At 40.7% G+C, this 20,946-nt stretch overlaps 1 protein-coding gene across 2 annotated transcripts in view; it reads left to right on the top strand.

The window, feature by feature from the left end:
* Positions 1 to 15,502, top strand: part of LOC139756827 (esterase E4-like) — a 28,788-nt gene extending 13,286 nt beyond the window's left edge. The window contains exons 1-13 of one of the 2 annotated variants that reach the window (XM_071676648.1): positions 3,351 to 3,490; positions 4,559 to 4,800; positions 7,153 to 7,264; positions 7,830 to 8,026; positions 8,701 to 8,859; positions 9,001 to 9,186; positions 9,449 to 9,639; positions 9,800 to 9,953; positions 10,806 to 10,990; positions 11,683 to 11,762; positions 12,555 to 12,782; positions 14,044 to 14,173; positions 15,315 to 15,502. In XM_071676648.1, coding sequence (XP_071532749.1) covers positions 4,635 to 4,800; positions 7,153 to 7,264; positions 7,830 to 8,026; positions 8,701 to 8,859; positions 9,001 to 9,186; positions 9,449 to 9,639; positions 9,800 to 9,953; positions 10,806 to 10,990; positions 11,683 to 11,762; positions 12,555 to 12,782; positions 14,044 to 14,173; positions 15,315 to 15,410 — 1,884 coding nt within the window. In that variant the 5' untranslated portion in view covers positions 3,351 to 3,490; positions 4,559 to 4,634 and the 3' untranslated portion in view covers positions 15,411 to 15,502. Of the gene's footprint in view, positions 1 to 3,350; positions 3,491 to 4,558; positions 4,801 to 7,152; positions 7,265 to 7,829; positions 8,027 to 8,700; positions 8,860 to 9,000; positions 9,187 to 9,448; positions 9,640 to 9,799; positions 9,954 to 10,805; positions 10,991 to 11,682; positions 11,763 to 12,554; positions 12,783 to 14,043; positions 14,174 to 15,314 lie in introns of those variants that run through there. The other variant, XM_071676649.1, reaches the window with a different exon arrangement.
* Positions 15,503 to 20,946: the final 5,444 nt, after the last annotated feature.

The raw sequence follows: 20,946 nt of genomic DNA, 5'->3' as shown, positions 1-20,946 counted from the left end.
ATCGACGGGATGGTCAAAAGGGGCGTACTCACTCACACGGTAGCCAGCCGAATACTCAGCTCTCTCTCTCTCTCTCTCTCTCTCTCTCTCTCTCTCTCTCTCTCTCTCTCTCTCTCTCTCTCTCTCTCTCTCTCTCTCTCTCTCTCTCTCTCTCTCTCTCTCTCTCTCTCTCTCTCTCTCTCTGTAGCAAAGCGAAACGAAAGACGATATTCTCAAGTAAACCACACAAGAAGACAGTGTATATAAATGCGGATAAAGAATGATAAAGAGGGGAACTCTGTAAGAAAATGATACAGTTCTTATTAACATGATAGAAACTTGATTAAGACAAGACTACATGAAAGAAGGTGTGGCTTTGAGGAATACGAGGAATATGAAAATTCGATCTCCTTGAACCATAACATATGTAAAACGATATAGAACAGCAATATACGAGGACAGCATATTAGACCGTGGTTATAAACACTCTGAAATGACGTTTGGAGCAACGAGGACGTAAATGCTAAGAGAACAGTCTCTCATGAGTGAGCAAAATGAATAAGGACTCAATACCAAGGGAAAGAAAATATGGTGGGAAAATGGGAGATGCCAAAAGAAAAAGAAATGAACACTGTACGAAAGGACAGAAGAACTTGAAGAAAATGTGAGTTGCGCTAACAAAGAAATGATGACACTTCGTAGAACATGGAACAGGACCCAGATATATTATTCTATAACGTGAACAAAAAACATCAATAAAGGAAAAACAAGACGTCTGAGAGGGAGAAAGTGACACACAGCAATAAACTGAATATGAGAAGAGAGAATAGAATGAAGTTAAAAAGCCTGTCAATAAAAGCTAAAATGTTTTCATTTATCAAATCGTATACATGACACAAAATCCAATTCTTTATGCCTAGAAGCTCAATTCATGGTTAAAAAGTGTTAGAGTTATAGAATAAGTGTTATAGAATGATGAAAGACTAACCAAATCTGCAAAAACACTGTGGGACATACCTACCCAAAACAGATCAAACAGACGTGCCCAAAAGCCATGCAGGAACATAAAACAGACGACCCAGGCTTCTTATGCAGAAATAAGAACTTTCCGTGGAATGACCAGAGGAAAGAACACTTGAAAGAAGACTTGATAATATACTGTAGACGACCTTTTCTATCATATGACTCCAGAGCTGGCAAAATTGTGTACTTAAGTAGCAGTAGAAACAGTACTGGTCATCAGGGAAGACTTAGAGTGAATTATACGCTATGGTCCTTCTCTTAACAAGATCTCGTCGTAGGCATACGTAGGTAAGTACGTCATCTAAAGCTACTTAGATGGGGTATTTAAGCTTTAGTGACGTTCTCAGACAGAAGACAGGGAAGTGGAACCATAGGCTACAAGACGTGACAAAACATTTATTCTACACGTCCTCCGTTTAAGATGGATTGGCTGGCAAGATCTCTCGCTTTACCCCCGTGGCCTGACGGTGTGGGGAGATAATATGCAAGTGAGGTTGACCGGTCAAGTGTCTGTGATGCTGAATCATCATGATTCAGTGTCTCCTCCCTCGTCACCCTCCCTCTGCTTCAGTCCCTCTCCTCCCTCGTCATCCTCCCTCTTCTTCAGTCCCTCTCCCTCGTCACCCTCCCTCTTCTTCAGTCCCTCTACTCCCTCGTCACCCTCCCTCTGCTTCAGTCCCTCTACTCCCTCCTCACCCTAGCTCTGCTTCAGTCCCTCTACTCCCTCTTCTTCAGTCCCTCAACTCCATCCTCACCCTCCCTCTTCTTCAGTCCCTCTACTCCCTCGTCACCCTCCGTCTGCTTCAGTCCTCACGGACCCATTGAGTCTGCCGAACGGACCCCTTCAAGAACAGGATTGAATCTGGTTGTTCACGAACGCCACGAAGTAACCAGCCGCGAAACCAGACAAAATCGTGCATTAGTACAAAAACCGATGATGGACTAATCCGATATAGATAAACGTGCCACGTGTCCAAGATTGGAATGTCTCGTAATCACTGATACTCCGAAGGATTTTGATAAGAGATATCTGGCCAATTCTGCTGTTTGAATAGGCCCCGACACATGACTTCAAAAAGACAAATTGAAGTCATAGCCAACGACTTATTGATTTTCTAAAGCCTTAAGGCACCCTTAGGAGGACCACTTTGGGCAAAGGGATGAGGAAAGTGTGTCTTGCTTCCCTTTAAGTTCACGTGGGAGCCACCAGGTCTGTGGGAAACCGTCCATCCGAATGGCCATGATGTCAGCGCCTCAGGCATTTCCTTCGCTCGCGGTGGGTGATTATGTATGTCACAGGTACATGGCCTTATCATGACAAATGATCAATGTTGTATTCCTTTATCTTCCAGGAATCTCGTTGTATTTTCTTATCTTCGAGGAGTCGGCCAATCCTCTAACAGCTCGGCTGGATGTAACACCCTGCTTGCTTTAAAGAACTTGGCTCTCGTTTCGTCCTCTCCTGATCGAACTTCTTGCCTTTATGATGTCACTAATGCAAATCCATCCTCTTCATGAGTACAGGAAAAGATTATTTTATTGTTCTTTATCTTGTTAGCGTTATCATAACTGAATTTATTAGCCTAACTGGAAATCATGAAGTGTATTATGTCTGCAATTTTATCTAAGGAGAATTTGATGTATGTACACATTTTTCAGATGGTACAAAAGTTTACGATTAGTTATAGAAAATCCAATAGTCACCAAAACAAGGTTAATTCTATTCTTCAACATATCTTCACAGTTAATGAAACGTTTACATTATTGAGATTCATAAGTGAATTGACCATAATTCCTTAGCATCGTAATTTGACAATCACCTTAGGTGTTCCTTAGTCCCAGACTTATATCTGGTGTTTCACAGGAACTCACTAGACCAAAGCAAACTGTCTGTGACGATAACATACCAAATACACTTTGGTGAAGATTATCCCACATCAACTCACCATCATTACCACTCTAGATGAAGGACCACGTAAGAACGCTTTAGAAAATATATATATCATTGTCCCTATGAAAATTCAGAAAAATATATATCATCGTCATTATGAATATTTAAAAATATATATACATCATCGCCCCTATGAATAAGTGTTAAGTTCTCTTTATATCACACGGATTCTAAATATATCAGTATTGGAATCCTTAGATACATTTTTGTTTCCTTGTGATCTCAATGAAATATAATCCACACCATATTATGACAAAGGTGATGTAAAGGAGATGAGTTATATTTCCACTAGTTCCCCTCGCGCTCCTTTTCTATTTATTTTTTTCTTTTTATCTTCAGTGGTAACCGCACAACGACCTCCCTCAATCCGCCGGCATCGCTCATCCCATATATAAAGAGGGGCTGGCCATTGTAATCTCTCATTCAGCTACCCAACCCCGAGCAGAAGACAGTAACTGGACCTCACTTCCAACCTCGACCTCACAGACAACATCGTCCTTCTCCTCCTCCTCTTCCTCCTCGTCCAGCAGGATATTAGTGAGTAGCTTATATGTTCTTGGTCTTAGAAAGAAGACTTTGAGTTCACAGTTCTTGACCTCCCTCACGCCTCACAGTTCTTGATCTCCCTCATGCCTCACAGTTCTTGACCTCCCTCACACCTCACAGTTCTTGACCTCCCTCACGCCTCACAGTTCTTGACCTCCCTCACGCCTCACAGTTCTTGACCTCCCTCACGCCTCACAGTTCTTGAACTCCCTCACACTTCACAGTTCTTGACCTCCCTCACGCCTCACAGTTCTTGACCTCCCTCACGCCTCACAGTTCCTGACCTCCCTAACGCCTCACAGTTCTTGATCTCCCTCACGCCTCACAGTTCTTGATCTCCCTCACGCCTCACAGTTCTTGACCTCCCTCACGCCTCACAGTTCTTGATCTCCCACTCACAGTTCTTGACCTCCCTCACACTTCACAGTTCTTGACCTCCCTCACGCCTCACAGTTCTTGACCTCCCTCACGCCTCACAGTTCTTGACCTCCCTCACACCTCACGGTTCTTGACCTCCCTCACTCCTCATTCTCCATTCTCAAGATGATCCTCGTAACTCTGAAAGTTATATATTCATCCACCCCCCTGCTCATCCAATACCCTCCTCCTGTCCAAGTATAGAAGATCGAACTCCATTTGCAACCAGCGTCGAACTTGCAAAAAAAGACAAAAAGATCCACACTGCCCACTTGTCTATGATTTTACTCATATGATTCCATCGCTTTGGAAGGGAATCTAAGACAATTGCGTTCAAAAAAATTTGTTGATATAACGTGCTGGTCAAATAACTTCTCACTTCAACAGAGTCCTCATCTCCCTGTTATTGGAAGTAGCGCAACCTCGGGCCGTAGAGAAAGCCTCCATCTGGGACATGAGCAGCACCTGGTTACGGCAGTGTATCCCAGGGGATGACTCAATACAACAACCTCGAGCGTTGCTTTGAAGTTCGTCGGGGGTCTATCATGACGCACAGGTTCCTTCCTTAAGGAACTTTCCCCATTAGTCTCTAAAACCCCCCAGCATCCTCCCTTTTTTTGACATTCAAGGTCTTCCTTCCAGTCTAGTGGCGTGTTACCTGTGTCGGTCCAGTACTGAGGAGAAGGAAGAAGTTTAAAACTCGCAATCGCGCAAAAGGATGGCTGCAGGAGGCGCTGACGGAGGCGGCTGCTGGCGTACCGCGTCGGTCTTCCTGATGGTGATGATGACGACGGCCGTGGTGGTGGTGATGGGAGGCCAAGACTACGATGCGTTGCCCACCGACCTCCCCACAAGCATGATAGCAAGACTCACAGACAACAAAGGTAAGCTTCGAAGTAGAAGCCTGCGCGTGCCCCCTGCACCCCTACACAGGGTGAGGAGGACATCCAAGCTTGAGGTGAAATTAAACTCCTTAATAAGCACCAGGCAGCGCACCAGTTGACCTGAATATTACCATTGCTGACGATTGGTTCAGACGGGTCTCACATCGATCGTCTTCAGGTGGCTCATTGAATGCCTCTTGTACCCCTAGAATTACCCAGCCTTTCTATGTAGTTCGTGCTTGTGAAACCTCTTTCGTCTTGGCCAATGGGAAGACCATTTAGTGATATACGGATGACAGTCACTAGCAGACGCGTATTTTCACAACATAAGGAAACGCGATCTACATTGTAACATAATTTGATTGAGATATGAGTCATCCATCAGAAGGAAATTGTACCTGGACAATTACCAGCTGAAATCGGCTAAGTTAAACTCGCTCGAGATTACATGGCTTTGTTGGGCTGCTTGGTAATAGCCCTTTAGGCCATGTTGATCGCAGATCAGTATAACCCAAGTTGCTTGGAACACGTCGGTCAGGAACTGGGCAAAGAGTTAAACTGACTAATGTTTACACAGACTTAAGTTCCATTGTCACTCCCGCCTCATTCAAATGAGGACTCGAAGGGTGATCACCTCTCATATTCAATTAGGCTACCACTATCCCATCACACTATCTCTGTGTCTTAGTGATTTCCTATGGAATTGCTAATTTCTTCCTTACCGCTACATTGAATTCACTATCTTTCACGTTGTGAATATTAACAGTAGAATCCTGTCCATGACTTTGTGGTTGGACCTCTGTCTTCTATGACACTCGCACGTAGCACGGGTCTTAATATACCAGTTGGTCCTCAAATGCCTCTCGCAGTTCTCTTAATCCCGTCCCCTTGCTAATAAGTGAAGGAAAGATATCTGCCCCACTCCCACACGCTGCAGTTTCATCTTTTCTCTCAGTGCCCTCGTTCTCCTCATCTTCCTCACTCCCTCACTCACCCCGACCCATTACTTCGCTCGTCGACATCCAGACCTGATCTGATTCCTAGTGTCTCTTCCACCGAATGGCGCGGCGCGCGGGACAACGTTCGCCCGTAATGGTTGTGTTGCCCCGAAATCTGCGGGTGTAACGACCCGTGTGTTGGAGTAAAGCTTCAGTCTCGTCTCTTGTGACACTCCCTCGTTGACTTTGATCCCGTATGACCCAACCTTAACCTGGTGTCCAGCATTTCGATGATATCCCCAACGTCCTGGATGCCAACGATCTTGCCACTTGAGCCTCCCACTCCAAACGTTTCTCTCAAGTAGTAACTTAGTTATTAGCTCTGTAATCTCCACTTGCCTCCTCCTCCTCTTTAGCAACGTGAGGTCGGTCGACAACCTCTATCGTTTCTACGGTCGGATGTCTGCACTACAGTTTTCCCACACGTAGTGACGGTAACCCTGAATCGTTACCACTCTACCTGGTTGATATCATCGTCTCTGCGGTAATTCGAAGGTAGAGATCTGCTCTACCTTGGTAGCCAAACTGTTAAGACAACCACGAAGCAACACTGTCTAGAGAATAGAAAAAGAAAACTTCGATGGCAACGCTAACTGTATTCTTCATAAGTCACCCCTCAACTCCTCGATCATAATCCCATTGGCTGTGTCTTCCTTACTCACTGTCCCACTCCCGTCTCACGTTGAACGCCTGCGTCTCGCTGCTGCCTCATGGCCCTTCCAAGTGGCGCGATCAAATGCCTGACCTTCCCTCGCCTCCACTGACCCATGGCGTGGTCCTCATCGTGTTACCTCAAGTTCAGATCCCACCTTCTTCGTGGACGCCCTGCATACTTTACGCTGACGACAATTCTCCCACTTCGCAGAGGCTACTCCCCAAAGGACTCACTCCCAGCACCCAAGGACTCCCTCCACAACAGTAGTGGGAGGGCGACACCCCCCCGTCTCACCAAACATAAACAAAAGGGGTCAGATTCTTTTTTTGTGGAGGATGAACGATGGCAGCTATTCCATAACCTTCCATAAATAGTATCATGCACACAGTTTCGCCCACGTATTAGCTACATCTTTAAATGAATGTTGAGTGCAAGTGACACTATTTAAGACACTAAATCTACAATGTCCCTTTTATAGAGATGGGGTTTAAAGTGCTGTACCAACCACAGGTTACTGTTTGTGTGTTACAGGGAGAGAGTTTTACACTCATGTTGCCCCATATGTATTCGTCTATGTGTGTGTGTGTGTGTGTGTGTGTGTGTGTGTGTGTGTGTGTGTGTGTGTATTTATGATAATGATAATAGTAATAATAATGATAATAATGACAATAATGATAAAGTATATTTCTGCTTCATCAGGCGATGGATACAGTGAAGAGGTGACACATACAACACCGAAGGGTACTATAACTGGCCTGAAGGAAGTCACTGTTGGAACCCATCCGACGAACACACACTATTATGGCTTCAGGTGAGGAATCATACTTAACCCACACTCAATCCCACCCTACTCCTCACTCTTCATTAATCCCCTTCGCCCCTCACAGCTCTTTTATCTGTCTAACTATGTTGTTCTATCTGTCTAACTATCAGTGTTCTGCTAGCTTGAAATTCTCACTGAACTGTGTCTTATTTTGGTATTGTGACTGAAGATCTTACTGAGGGGAATGAAGAGCATGGAATAACATTACTAAGAAAATATCCAGTATCTCTCAGTGTCGTTGATTCTAAAAGCTTTGGGATCAAATCCCACTGGTGGTGTCATATTCCGGTGTGGTACCCTCGCTTATTGTCACCATTTACCACGAAGCGAATACTCCCAGATAGTCTGAGGTATTCCATATAATGATCAGTACCATCTCACTGTAAGTGACAATAGACTGAAACTCTCCAGGACAAAAGCCATCAGACATAAACACTGCGACGAAAGACGTCGGCTCACACCAGAACCCAACCCTTTGAGCGCCACCCTCATCTGTTCTGGCAACTACTGTGTTTTTTAATCCTATGAGACTATCACCATCCTCTCTCCTCAGGGGGATCCCTTACGCCGAGCCACCAGTTGGGTCCTTACGTTGGGCTGATCCAGTGGACCACGTAGGGAAGTGGGCAGGGCGACACCTAAACGCTACCAGGTACCAATCCTTCTGCCCTCAGTACGACACCGAGGGACGGAGAACACTAGGCAACGAAGACTGTCTTTACTTGAACATTTTCACTCCTTATCTGCCAGGTGGGTACAGCTGTCACTCGTGTATGCCTAGTTTGGCTGATGAATCTATACTGAAGGCCTTTGCTATTTAGTGAGTCGTTATCTCTGAAGTCTTTCCCCTTCTCGGCTTGTCTTTAAGTGCAGTCTGCGTACTTAGTCGCTGTCTCCCGCGTTAGCGAGGTAGCGCAAGGAAACAGACGAAAGAATGGCCCAACCCACCTGCATACATATGTATATACATAAACGCCTAAATATGCACATATACATACCTATACTTTTCAACGGATACATGCATATACATACACAGACATATACATATATACACATGTACATATCCATACTTGCTGCCTTCATCCACTCCCATCGCCACCCCGCCACACGTGAAATGGCAACCCCTTCCCACCGCGCGCGCGAGATAGCGTTAGGAAAAGACAACAAAGGCCACATTCGTTCACACTCTGTCTCTAGTTGTCATGTGTAAAGCACCGAAACCACAGCTCCCTTTCCACATTCAGGCCCCACAAAACTTTCCATGATTAACCCCAGGCGCTTCACATGCCCTGGTTCAATCCATTGACAGCACGTCGACCCCGTTATACCACATCGTTCCAATTCACTCTATTCCTTGCATTACAGGAACTCTAACGTCCTAATAGTAGAAGAATATCATCATATGTTGTCTCTCCTTGTATCAGGTTCACCAGAGTCAAAGACCAGGGCTGCCCCACTGCCTGTGTTTGTGTTTATCCACGGTGGAGCTTACCTGCGTGGGTCATCCTCCTCCCACGGACCTGCCCGCCTCCTCACCCATGACATCGTTCTCGTCACCCTCAACTATCGTCTCGGGGCCCTGGGTAAGTACCTGACGCAGACTGCATAATCCCAGCAGCAGGAACATCATATAACATGGAGGATGAGAGACAAGTAGCTTGGGATGGAAGTAGATAGGGAAAGAAGGGATGAATCAAGTTGATTTAGCATGCGTTCTTTCACAGGGTTCCTGACGACAAATGACCCGAGTCTGCCAGGTAATTATGGCTTGCTGGACCAAGTCTCGGCCCTCCGGTGGGTGCAGGCCAACGTAGCTCACTTCGGTGGAGACCCGACACGAGTTACCATCGGCGGATTCTCAGCTGGAGCCTCTTCTGTCCACATGCACATGGTGTCTCCACTCTCACGAGGTCAGCTGGCTGGCGTCTTTAACCCTCCAAGCTGAACATATAATGCCATTACCTTTGTACTAAATACGTTACCATCAATAGATTAGCGCGTAATGTAGTCTAGAGCGAGAGCACAACCAAGACTCAATAGGATTAGCAAGGTCAAGCTCAAAAGGCTGGCGATGCGATCTTGTTCTTAACCATGGAATCAAATCCCTTTCGTAGGCACGGACTTCAGTAAGCTGCCAAGTGTTAAAAGTTCTCATCCTCTCTGTTTGAACAGGACTGTTCCACCAGAGTATCATGATGAGTGGCTCGGCTCATTGTCTCTGGGCTGTGCAGAAGCGACTCAAGGATTACGCCCACATGTTGGCCAAGAATTTGGACTGCCCCGTCTCCCCGTCTGCTGCCCTGAAGTCCTGCCTGTTGGATATCCCGACTAACGAGCTTGTCTCTGCCCAGGCCGACATGCACGTGAGTTCCCGTCGTTCCCTCACATATACGTGGTGTGGAATAGGACCACTGAACTGCGCAAGATAGAAACATCTGTGCTTCTTGTATATCTGAGCGGACGTGTGTGTGTGGGTGTGGGTGTGGGTGTGGGTGGGTGTAGTAAGACCTGTTGTTGTTACAGACATTCGAGTTCTGGCCACTGCCTTTCACGGCCGTGGTGGACGTTGGACTGAGAGAAAACCCGCTGTTGCCTGCTCCCGTCTCAGAGCTCCAGCCCACCCGCGTCCCCGTCTTGATGGGTTCAGTTCCAAATGAAAGTCTCATCTTCTCTGGAGGTACGGTGAAAGTGATGTTCAGTTCTTCTTCTGACCCTGAATATATATATATATATATATATATATATATATATATATATATATATAGTAAATATAACGGTTGAATATATGGGGCATATTATGTCGGGTTTAATTTTGGTACTCAAGATTATAGACCTTTTTCCATGAACAACCAAGAACTGTAGAAACACTGATGCTTGACTTGTTATAGTAAATGCTGAGGTTACTTAAAGTTAAGCTAGACTTTACTTAAATGTTTTGTGATTAAGGTTGACATGATCTTACGTCTGTTAAGGTAATGTTGATAGTACCTGATAACAGTAGAGGAAATGTGGAGGCTACACACTTGCAGTGTGGAGTTGAGAATGACAATATATTAGGGAAAAAAAGGGAGGGAGAGGGGCTTTTTGGGATTATCCCAACACCACCAGCACTTGCGGAGCAAAAACCGGGACCATTAAACCATCTCTACGTCCGTGTTATCCTAAAACTCTCTATCGATCTCAGCAGTTTTCTGGAACGTAGACCTAAAATAAGCAAAACTGACGAAACCCAGTCTCTCGTCAATAGCCTGGTGGTCGCATTCTAAATGGCGATACACATCACTGGTGATGATGATGTGGTGGTAATGGGATTTTATTTCAACGGTAGAGTGACTGAGATTCTGCCATGCTCATTGCCTCGATACACCATTAATGTAGGTAACATTATCACGGTAACGAGAGGAATGTCTGGGTCAATTCCATGGGGCTTCCTGTGCGATGAAGACCATGGAACCATATACAGTTTCATGGCTTTCCAGGATGAAAACGAGCAATAGGTCATTGAGGTCCTACTTCTTGTGTCTTTCAGTTGTCGTCCTGATGGCAAAGGAACCCAAAAATACGACCTTAATCTACCAGGAGGCCGTGCCATACATCTTCGCCCTATGGCCCGAGATGGAATCCGTGCAGACCGTGAAACAGTTGACTGAGGCCTTCTACTTTACCGATCAAGCCAAGACGTCCCTCGACACCTTCCTGGAACAGTCAACAGAGGTGGGTTATGACTACGTCAGTCCGAGGAAAGGTTCAGCATGAACACTCTCTCTCTCTCTCTCTCTCTCTCTCTCTCTCTCTCTCTCTCTCTCTCTCTCTCTCTCTCTCTCTCTCTCTCTCTCTCTCTCTCTCTCTCTACCTACCTATACATACACATTGTTATGGACATATGCATAACGAAAAAAAAAAGAATGGTTTGTCAGTAAAGACAATAGGGTAATCATGGTTTAGATGTAATAATGCATATTAATCATTGTTATTATTATCATTATTATCATAATTATTACTATTATCATTATCATTGTTATCATTATTATCAGTATCATTATTATCATCATTATTATTATTATTATCATTATTATCATTATTATTATTATCACTATTATTATTATTATTATCAGTATCATTCTTATCGTTATTATCATTATAATTTCTATCATTATTATTATCATTAACATTATCATTATTACCATTATCATCATTACTCTTAATATTATCATTATCATTTATATTATCATTATCATTATTATTATCATTATCATTATTATCAATATCATCATTATTATTACTGTCACCATTATTACTATCATCATTATCAGTATCATCATCATTATTATTATTGTTATTATTATCATTATTATTAGTAGTAGTATTATCATCATTATTATTATTATCTTCTCTCTCGTTTCCAGTCGTTAACAGACTACATGTTCACCATGTGTGTGTGGGACACAGCGGACTCCCTGGCCAGGGATGGCCTCCCCGTCTATACGTAAGTTAACCGTTACTTTGTACTGAAATGTGTCATTTGCTGGCAGGACGTGTGCACATAGAATACGTAATACATAGGGAGTGCTACGCTGGGAAATACACTGGGTTATCACACGTATAGCCTGGCGTATGCACTGGGTTGGGACATTTTAGGTGTGTGTGTGTGTGTGTGTGTGTGTGTGTGTGGAGTCATGTTCTTTTCCTCTTAGAAGTGTAGACAAAAAACTCATATTTACTCATATGCTCATACATATATATGTCCTCCTCTTCTAAGATATATCTGCCATCAATAACTGGTGTACTGTAAAGACATCTGCATTGCCTAAGTTATCAGTGTCAACCCATACGACCAAACCACTGACCTGTGTAAACAAACATGGCATTTGAAGTGATAGGGGTCCCCTCCTCCTTCATAGTAAACATGATGGTTCTCGATGGTTTAGATACAGTCATACTGCATTCTCTTGCCAATCTAGTAGTGGTCTTGGTCCCCAGACATTTCGTCCAGAATAGCTGTTGCACGACACGCATTTGCATCCGACAGTTTCTATGAGAATGAGATGCTCTTTCTTCACCAACTTCGTGAAATAGAATCATCTTTCTGGTTGTAAATAGAGAGGAGGAGGAGGAGGAGGAGGATGAGGAGGAGGAGGAGGAGGAGGAGGAGGAGGAGGAGGAGGAGGAGGATTAGGAGGAGGAGGAAGAGGAGGAGGAGGAGCAGGAGCAGGAGGAGGAGCAGGAGGAGGAGGTTGTTTCCATTACTAATCGTCACTACAACTTATCCTTTCCTTAGGTACTTATACAACCACCGTGAGGCTGACACGCCCATATGGGCCACGCCCATTTACAAGCGCCTGGAGCAGCTGGGTGCGAGGACACCCCTACTGACGAAGGGCATCTCCCACGGGGACGACCTGGTTCTTCTCTTCAACTTCCAGCATGCGCCTGGAATGCTTCCCAAGAGAGACCAGACGGTATCAGATCTCCTCACTTCCATGTGGACGAACTTCATTGCTACGGGGTAAGTTTTTTGCCTCATGAGAGTTGTCGGTATCGTCTCTCCTTATTGGTGAATACGGGATGAAAAATAAGGACTTCTCTCTCTCTCTCTCTCTCTCTCTCTCTCTCTCTCTCTCTCTCTCTCTCTCTCTCTCTCTCTCTCTCTCTCTCTCTCTCTCTCTCCTTATTTGTGAATATGGGATGAAAAATAAGGACTTCTCGCTCTCTCTCTCCTTATTGGTGAATATGGGATGAAAAATAAGGACTTCTCGCTTTCTCTCTTCTTATTAGTGAATATGAGATAAGAAAAAAGGGACTTGTCTCTTGGTATGTTTTTCGCGAAATTGGATAAGAAAAAAAGGGGGACTTCTCTCTTCCTGTGTTTTTCGTGAAATTGCATGGTTTCAACCATCAGAATTTGATATTAATCTATGATCAAGAATGACTAATCAACTGTCCATATCTTAGATTTTACCTTATGGCATTGATTCACAATCATCAATGAGTGATCAACTGTCCAGATATAATCAGATTACCTTATTGTGGTGTTCAGAGAGCAAAATCAAACTACTGTCACTGACTGTTGTCACCTGCGATTTGCTAATGTCAGTTAGTTAACAAGGTCGTTACAAGATAGACACAGTAATAGGGAAAGCGTTGTACGAATGAGGTCACGATGTGTTTACGTTAGCGTGATGAACGACACTAAAGAGAGAGAATAATAAAAAAACCATCGTTGCTCTTAGAATATACATCGTAAAGTATATTGTCTGTTGCACCGTCTTGAAATATAACGAAATGCTTTAGGGGGGGACTTTATATACATATATATATATATATATATATATATATATATATATATATATATATATATATATATATATATATATATATATATATATATATATATATATATATATATATATATATATATTTTTTTTTTTTTTTTTTTTTTTTTTTTTTTTTTTCCAAAAGAAGGAACAGAGAAGGGGGCCAGGTGAGGATTTTCCCTCTAAGGCCCAGTCCTCTGTTCTTAATGCTACCTCGCAAATGCGGGAAATGGCGAATCGTATGAAAAAAAAAATATATATATATATATATATATATGCATTAGCGTACCATACTCTGCTTAAGGTGATCATTACAAGAACATATACGTATACTCATGATGGAGCGTGTGTGTGTGTGTGTTTGTGTGTGTGTGTGTGTGTGTGTGTGTTTGTGTGTGTGTGTGTGTGTGTGTGTGTGTGTGTATATAAATGTGTGTTACTCCCTCTCGCCAGGAAACCTCAGGAATCAAAAGGTTCCATGTCAGAGTTGCCTCGCTGGACGCCTGTGGAACCTGGTGTATCTGTTGGCTACTACAACATAACTGTCACACCGTCCATGGTCTATACGCCCTTCAAACAAAAGGTAAGAGAAAAGAACAGTCGTATCTTTATATATATATATATATATATATATATATATATATATATATATATATATATATATATATATATATATATATACATATATATATATATATATATATATATATATATATACGAATAAAGTGCATATGAATGCACACTTCCACAGAATATACAAACCTCCAACAGCTTGGCTCGAGCCCGGGACCCCTGCGTGGCAGGCGGGAGTGCTACCGCGATCATAGCCCAGCCATAGCACTCCCTCCTACCACGCAGGGGTCCATTGTTCGATCCTGGCTGTTGGAGGTTTGTGTGATACATGAATAAGTCATTTCATTCCACTAGATTCCCCCATGAGTATTTCTAATCAATGTTCTTCTAGGAATTTTACTTTTGCCCAAACAAGAATGATTGCAAATCAATAGCTGATTTTTTTTTCTTGTTTAGTAACACTTTAAAAGGATTCTATCCCTCAAGATCATTATTTTTCTTCCCCTCTTTGATCCCTTGAGCACAAAATGGTATATGATCCTTAAATCACCGTGACACAACTCCTTTGGGGGTAGATGACCTGACTAGGTTTCTAAACCTGGTCCTTGAAAGGTAGACGAGAGGCCATTCCATCCTAAACCAGAGGTTGCATCATCGTACACTCTACATGTCCCTCCTACTTCACCACAACTTGTTCTTGGTTGCACCACGTAACCCAGTCTCTCTCTCTCTCTCTCTCTCTCTCTCTCTCTCTCTCTCTCTATATATATATATATATATATATATATATATATATATATATATATATATATATATATATATATATATATATATATATATATATATATATATATATATATATATATATATATATATATATATATATATATATATATATATATATATCTTCAGCCAGCTAGCTCTCAGCTCCTACGGCCAAAGTTGATTGTATCAAGAGATTAATGAGCCTTCACCCTACCTCTCCCGAGTCTTATGATACAGAAAATGAAAAGAAATTAAAATAATCCAGTGCTCACCTTCCAAATTATCCATTCTTCCTGCTTAACCAACAAAGTATCGGTAGTTTAACGAACGATTGATGTGACCTTTATAGCTCCTAGTGTATATGATTCGTATTTTCATCTCGACAGGAGAGGAACTTTTGGCAAAAGGTGCTGCCGAAGGCGACGACGCTGCGCACCTCACTCTTGACACACAACAGCGCGCAGTGTGTGAAAGACTACTAAGAGAAGATCTCTCTCTCTCTCTCTCTCTCTCTCTCTCTCTCTCTCTCTCTCTCTCTCTCTCTCTCTCTCTCTCTCTCTCTCTCTCTCTCTCTCTCTCTCTCTCTCCTGTAAAAAAAACGAGCAACGTAGCATTGCGTCTGTCTGTCTGTCTGTCTGTCTCCCTCAATACATAATAAATCAAGCTTGTATATTCCGTAACTATATCAGTGGAAAATCGAATGGTCGTGATGCGACATCATGAATCTTGCATATAATATGAAAAAAAAAATAGAGGAAGAAGTGATTAAGTAGATTGCTATCGATGTATGCTACAGGAGAACATAATGTACAATTAAATCTTAGTGCAAAGTTGATTTAGTTTAAGGTCAATGGCTGTGTGATAGATATAGCTTTAACTCGGGTATGTATTGTGTCGTCTGTAATCGTTAGTGCAAATGGCATAGAATTCTTTTCAAAACAGTGATCCATGTTAAAGAACCTGTCTAAATTAGAATTACGAAATGAGTATGATTCTATTTCTCAATGTGTAAAGGAGAGTCATTTTTCCTTGCCAATATAGTGATATTTAAGTAGAAGTTGGTAGACATGAGTAAATGAACAGAAATGAGGGGATTTCTATATTTTTTGAGAACTCCTAGAAAACTGTGACTTATAAAGTGTGAGCTTAGTAGGAAAGAGAAAAAAAGAGAAGAATTGCTACATCAATTCTATCTAATCAATACACGATGACAGGAAAGTGACGTTAGAGTAGCTATAAAAAAAAACATAGTGCTGGAAAAAAGTTCAAAAGTCTTGTAGAAAAAAAATCTAAAATAGGCTATCGTGTTAGAAACCGGAACACAAAATGATTACGTAATGCTTAAGTATCATCAAATTACAGTTATATTTCACCTTGAAACTAGTAAACGTATAGTTACATAGGATTCAAGTTCTATTCAAGGCAGCTGTTCAACAAGAAGAATATCCTTTCAGTCTTGTAATCACATGAAACGCCAAGGCTACATCAATATCACTCTTATCCTGTATTGTACTATAGATCTTTATTATATATATATATATATATATATATATATATATATATATATATATATATATATATATATATATATATATATATATATATATATATATATATATATATACATATATATATATATATGTACTACGTGTGTTTTTTTGGTTCATATGGACATTTTGTTTGTAGGAATCATATCACAGGAAATTTTGAGTGAAGATATTTTCATATTTTGGGATATGGATGTGATGTACAAATGTTGATAATATGCCTTGTGCAGCTGAGATAGTAGGTCTGTGATGCTTACAATATGTCTTGTATAGCTAAGTAAGTAGGATTATGATGCTTACAATATGTCTTGTATAGCTAAGAAAGTAGGCTTTTGATGCTTACAATATGTCTTGTATAGCTAAGAAAGTAGGCTTTTGATGCTTACAATATGTCTTGTATAGCTAAGAAAGTAGGCTTTTGATGCTTACAATATGTCTTGTATAGCTAAGAAAGTAGGCTTTTGATGCTTACAATATGTCTTGTATAGCTAAGAAAGTAGGCTTTTGATGCTTACAATATGTCTTGTATAGCTAAGAAAGTAGGCTTTTGATGCTTACAATATGTCTTGTATAGCTAAGAAAGTAGGCTTGTGATGCTTACAATATGTCTTGTATAGCTAAGAAAGTAGGCTTTTGATGCTTACAATATGTCTTGTATAGCTAAGAAAGTAGGCTTTTGATGCTTACAATATGTCTTGTATAGCTAAGAAAGTAGGCTTTTGATGCTTACAATATGTCTTGTATAGCTAAGAAAGTAGGCTTTTGATGCTTACAATATGTCTTGTATAGCTAAGAAAGTAGGCTTTTGATGCTTACAATATGTCTTGTATAGCTAAGAAAGTAGGCTTTTGATGCTTACAATATGTCTTGTATAGCTAAGAAAGTAGGCTTTTGATGCTTACAATATGTCTTGTATAGCTAAGAAAGTAGGCTTTTGATGCTTACAATATGTCTTGTATAGCTAAGAAAGTAGGCTTTTGATGCTTACAATATGTCTTGTATAGCTAAGAAAGTAGGCTTTTGATGCTTACAATATGTCTTGTATAGCTAAGAAAGTAGGCTTTTGATGCTTACAATATGTCTTGTATAGCTAAGAAAGTAGGCTTTTGATGCTTACAATATGTCTTGTATAGCTAAGAAAGTAGGCTTTTGATGCTTACAATATGTCTTGTATAGCTAAGAAAGTAGGCTTTTGATGCTTACAATATGTCTTGTATAGCTAAGAAAGTAGGCTTTTGATGCTTACAATATGTCTTGTATAGCTAAGAAAGTAGGCTTTTGATGCTTACAATATGTCTTGTATAGCTAAGAAAGTAGGCTTTTGATGCTTACAATATGTCTTGTATAGCTAAGAAAGTAGGCTTGTGATGCTTACAATATGTCTTGTATAGCTAAGAAAGTAGGCTTTTGATGCTTACAATATGTCTTGTATAGCTAAGAAAGTAGGCTTTTGATGCTTACAATATGTCTTGTATAGCTAAGAAAGTAGGCTTTTGATGCTTACAATATGTCTTGTATAGCTAAGAAAGTAGGCTTTTGATGCTTACAATATGTCTTGTATAGCTAAGAAAGTAGGCTTTTGATGCTTACAATATGTCTTGTATAGCTAAGAAAGTAGGCTTGTGATGCTTACAATATGTCTTGTATAGCTAAGAAAGTAGGCTTTTGATGCTTACAATATGTCTTGTATAGCTAAGAAAGTAGGCTTTTGATGCTTACAATATGTCTTGTATAGCTAAGAAAGTAGGCTTTTGATGCTTACAATATGTCTTGTATAGCTAAGAAAGTAGGCTTTTGATGCTTACAATATGTCTTGTATAGCTAAGAAAGTAGGCTTTTGATGCTTACAATATGTCTTGTATAGCTAAGAAAGTAGGCTTTTGATGCTTACAATATGTCTTGTATAGCTAAGAAAGTAGGCTTTTGATGCTTACAATATGTCTTGTATAGCTAAGAAAGTAGGCTTTTGATGCTTACAATATGTCTTGTATAGCTAAGAAAGTAGGCTTTTGATGCTTACAATATGTCTTGTATAGCTAAGAAAGTAGGCTTTTGATGCTTACAATATGTCTTGTATAGCTAAGAAAGTAGGCTTTTGATGCTTACAATATGTCTTGTATAGCTAAGAAAGTAGGCTTTTGATGCTTACAATATGTCTTGTATAGCTAAGAAAGTAGGCTTTTGATGCTTACAATATGTCTTGTATAGCTAAGAAAGTAGGCTTTTGATGCTTACAATATGTCTTGTATAGCTAAGAAAGTAGGCTTTTGATGCTTACAATATGTCTTGTATAGCTAAGAAAGTAGGCTTTTGATGCTTACAATATGTCTTGTATAGCTAAGAAAGTAGGCTTTTGATGCTTACAATATGTCTTGTATAGCTAAGAAAGTAGGCTTTTGATGCTTACAATATGTCTTGTATAGCTAAGAAAGTAGGCTTTTGATGCTTACAATATGTCTTGTATAGCTAAGAAAGTAGGCTTTTGATGCTTACAATATGTCTTGTATAGCTAAGAAAGTAGGCTTTTGATGCTTACAATATGTCTTGTATAGCTAAGAAAGTAGGCTTTTGATGCTTACAATATGTCTTGTATAGCTAAGAAAGTAGGCTTTTGATGCTTACAATATGTCTTGTATAGCTAAGAAAGTAGGCTTTTGATGCTTACAATATGTCTTGTATAGCTAAGAAAGTAGGCTTTTGATGCTTACAATATGTCTTGTATAGCTAAGAAAGTAGGCTTTTGATGCTTACAATATGTCTTGTATAGCTAAGAAAGTAGGCTTGTGATGCTTACAATATGTCTTGTATAGCTAAGAAAGTAGGCTTTTGATGCTTACAATATGTCTTGTATAGCTAAGAAAGTAGGCTTTTGATGCTTACAATATGTCTTGTATAGCTAAGAAAGTAGGCTTTTGATGCTTACAATATGTCTTGTATAGCTAAGAAAGTAGGCTTTTGATGCTTACAATATGTCTTGTATAGCTAAGAAAGTAGGCTTTTGATGCTTACAATATGTCTTGTATAGCTAAGAAAGTAGGCTTTTGATGCTTACAATATGTCTTGTATAGCTAAGAAAGTAGGCTTTTGATGCTTACAATATGTCTTGTATAGCTAAGAAAGTAGGCTTTTGATGCTTACAATATGTCTTGTATAGCTAAGAAAGTAGGCTTTTGATGCTTACAATATGTCTTGTATAGCTAAGAAAGTAGGCTTTTGATGCTTACAATATGTCTTGTATAGCTAAGAAAGTAGGCTTTTGATGCTTACAATATGTCTTGTATAGCTAAGAAAGTAGGCTTTTGATGCTTACAATATGTCTTGTATAGCTAAGAAAGTAGGCTTTTGATGCTTACAATATGTCTTGTATAGCTAAGAAAGTAGGCTTGTGATGCTTACAATATGTCTTGTATAGCTAAGAAAGTAGGCTTTTGATGCTTACAATATGTCTTGTATAGCTAAGAAAGTAGGCTTTTGATGCTTACAATATGTCTTGTATAGCTAAGAAAGTAGGCTTTTGATGCTTACAATATGTCTTGTATAGCTAAGAAAGTAGGCTTTTGATGCTTACAATATGTCTTGTATATCTAAGCTCACAACATCATCAGTAATATGTATCTTGCAAATGAAGAATAATGAAAAAAAAAATGTTCAAATATAGTTTTTGACGTAAATAGTGCACAGTTATTATCTCAGTTTCCATAACTGAATTAGATGTATTCAGTCCATTTTGCTTGATTTAATGGAAGCAATGTTTAGTAGCAGGAAATAAGGTGTTTCATCGAAAGAACTCCATCAATATGCGTGTCACACTCACCTGGCGGTCAAGTGCGTAGCGTTGGCTTTAGGAAAAGTTCTAGATTACGTGATATATACGCAACATCTTGTACATCAGTCCCCGATCCAGAACGCATGTACATCAGTTCCCAATCCAAAACGCATACGCATAAGTCCCCGATCCAGAACGCATGTACATCAGTCCCCGACCCAGAACGCATGTACATCAGTCCCCGATTCAGAACGCATGTACATCAGTCCCCGATTCAGAACGCATGTACATCAGTCCCCGATTCACAACGCATGTGCATCAGTCCCCGATCAAGAACGCATGTACATCAGTCCCCGATCCAGAACGCATGTACATCAATCCCCGATCCAGAACGCATGTGCATCAGTCTCCAAATGATTGTATATTGATGTGCACATTGAATGATTCCTAATTTCCGATGTGTGTCTGCCTGTCTGTCTGTCTGTCTGTCTGTCTGTCTGTCTGTCTGTCTGTCTGTGTAATTGACTATTTTCGTAATTGCCTATTTGTGCTGTCACCATCTGTCTCATAAGAATTACATTATCGTGCCGTCGTAAAACTGGGTAATATCATTCTTGGCTATTCCATATAATTCTTTTCGATATTCGTATAACATTGTCTGTCACGAGTAAGGTAATCACCGAAATCTAATGAATCAACAGTGAC

Source organism: Panulirus ornatus, chromosome 23 (genome assembly GCF_036320965.1).
Source record: "Panulirus ornatus isolate Po-2019 chromosome 23, ASM3632096v1, whole genome shotgun sequence".
Classification (NCBI taxonomy): domain Eukaryota; kingdom Metazoa; phylum Arthropoda; class Malacostraca; order Decapoda; family Palinuridae; genus Panulirus; species Panulirus ornatus.
This window is presented reverse-complemented; position numbering and strand designations above follow the sequence as displayed.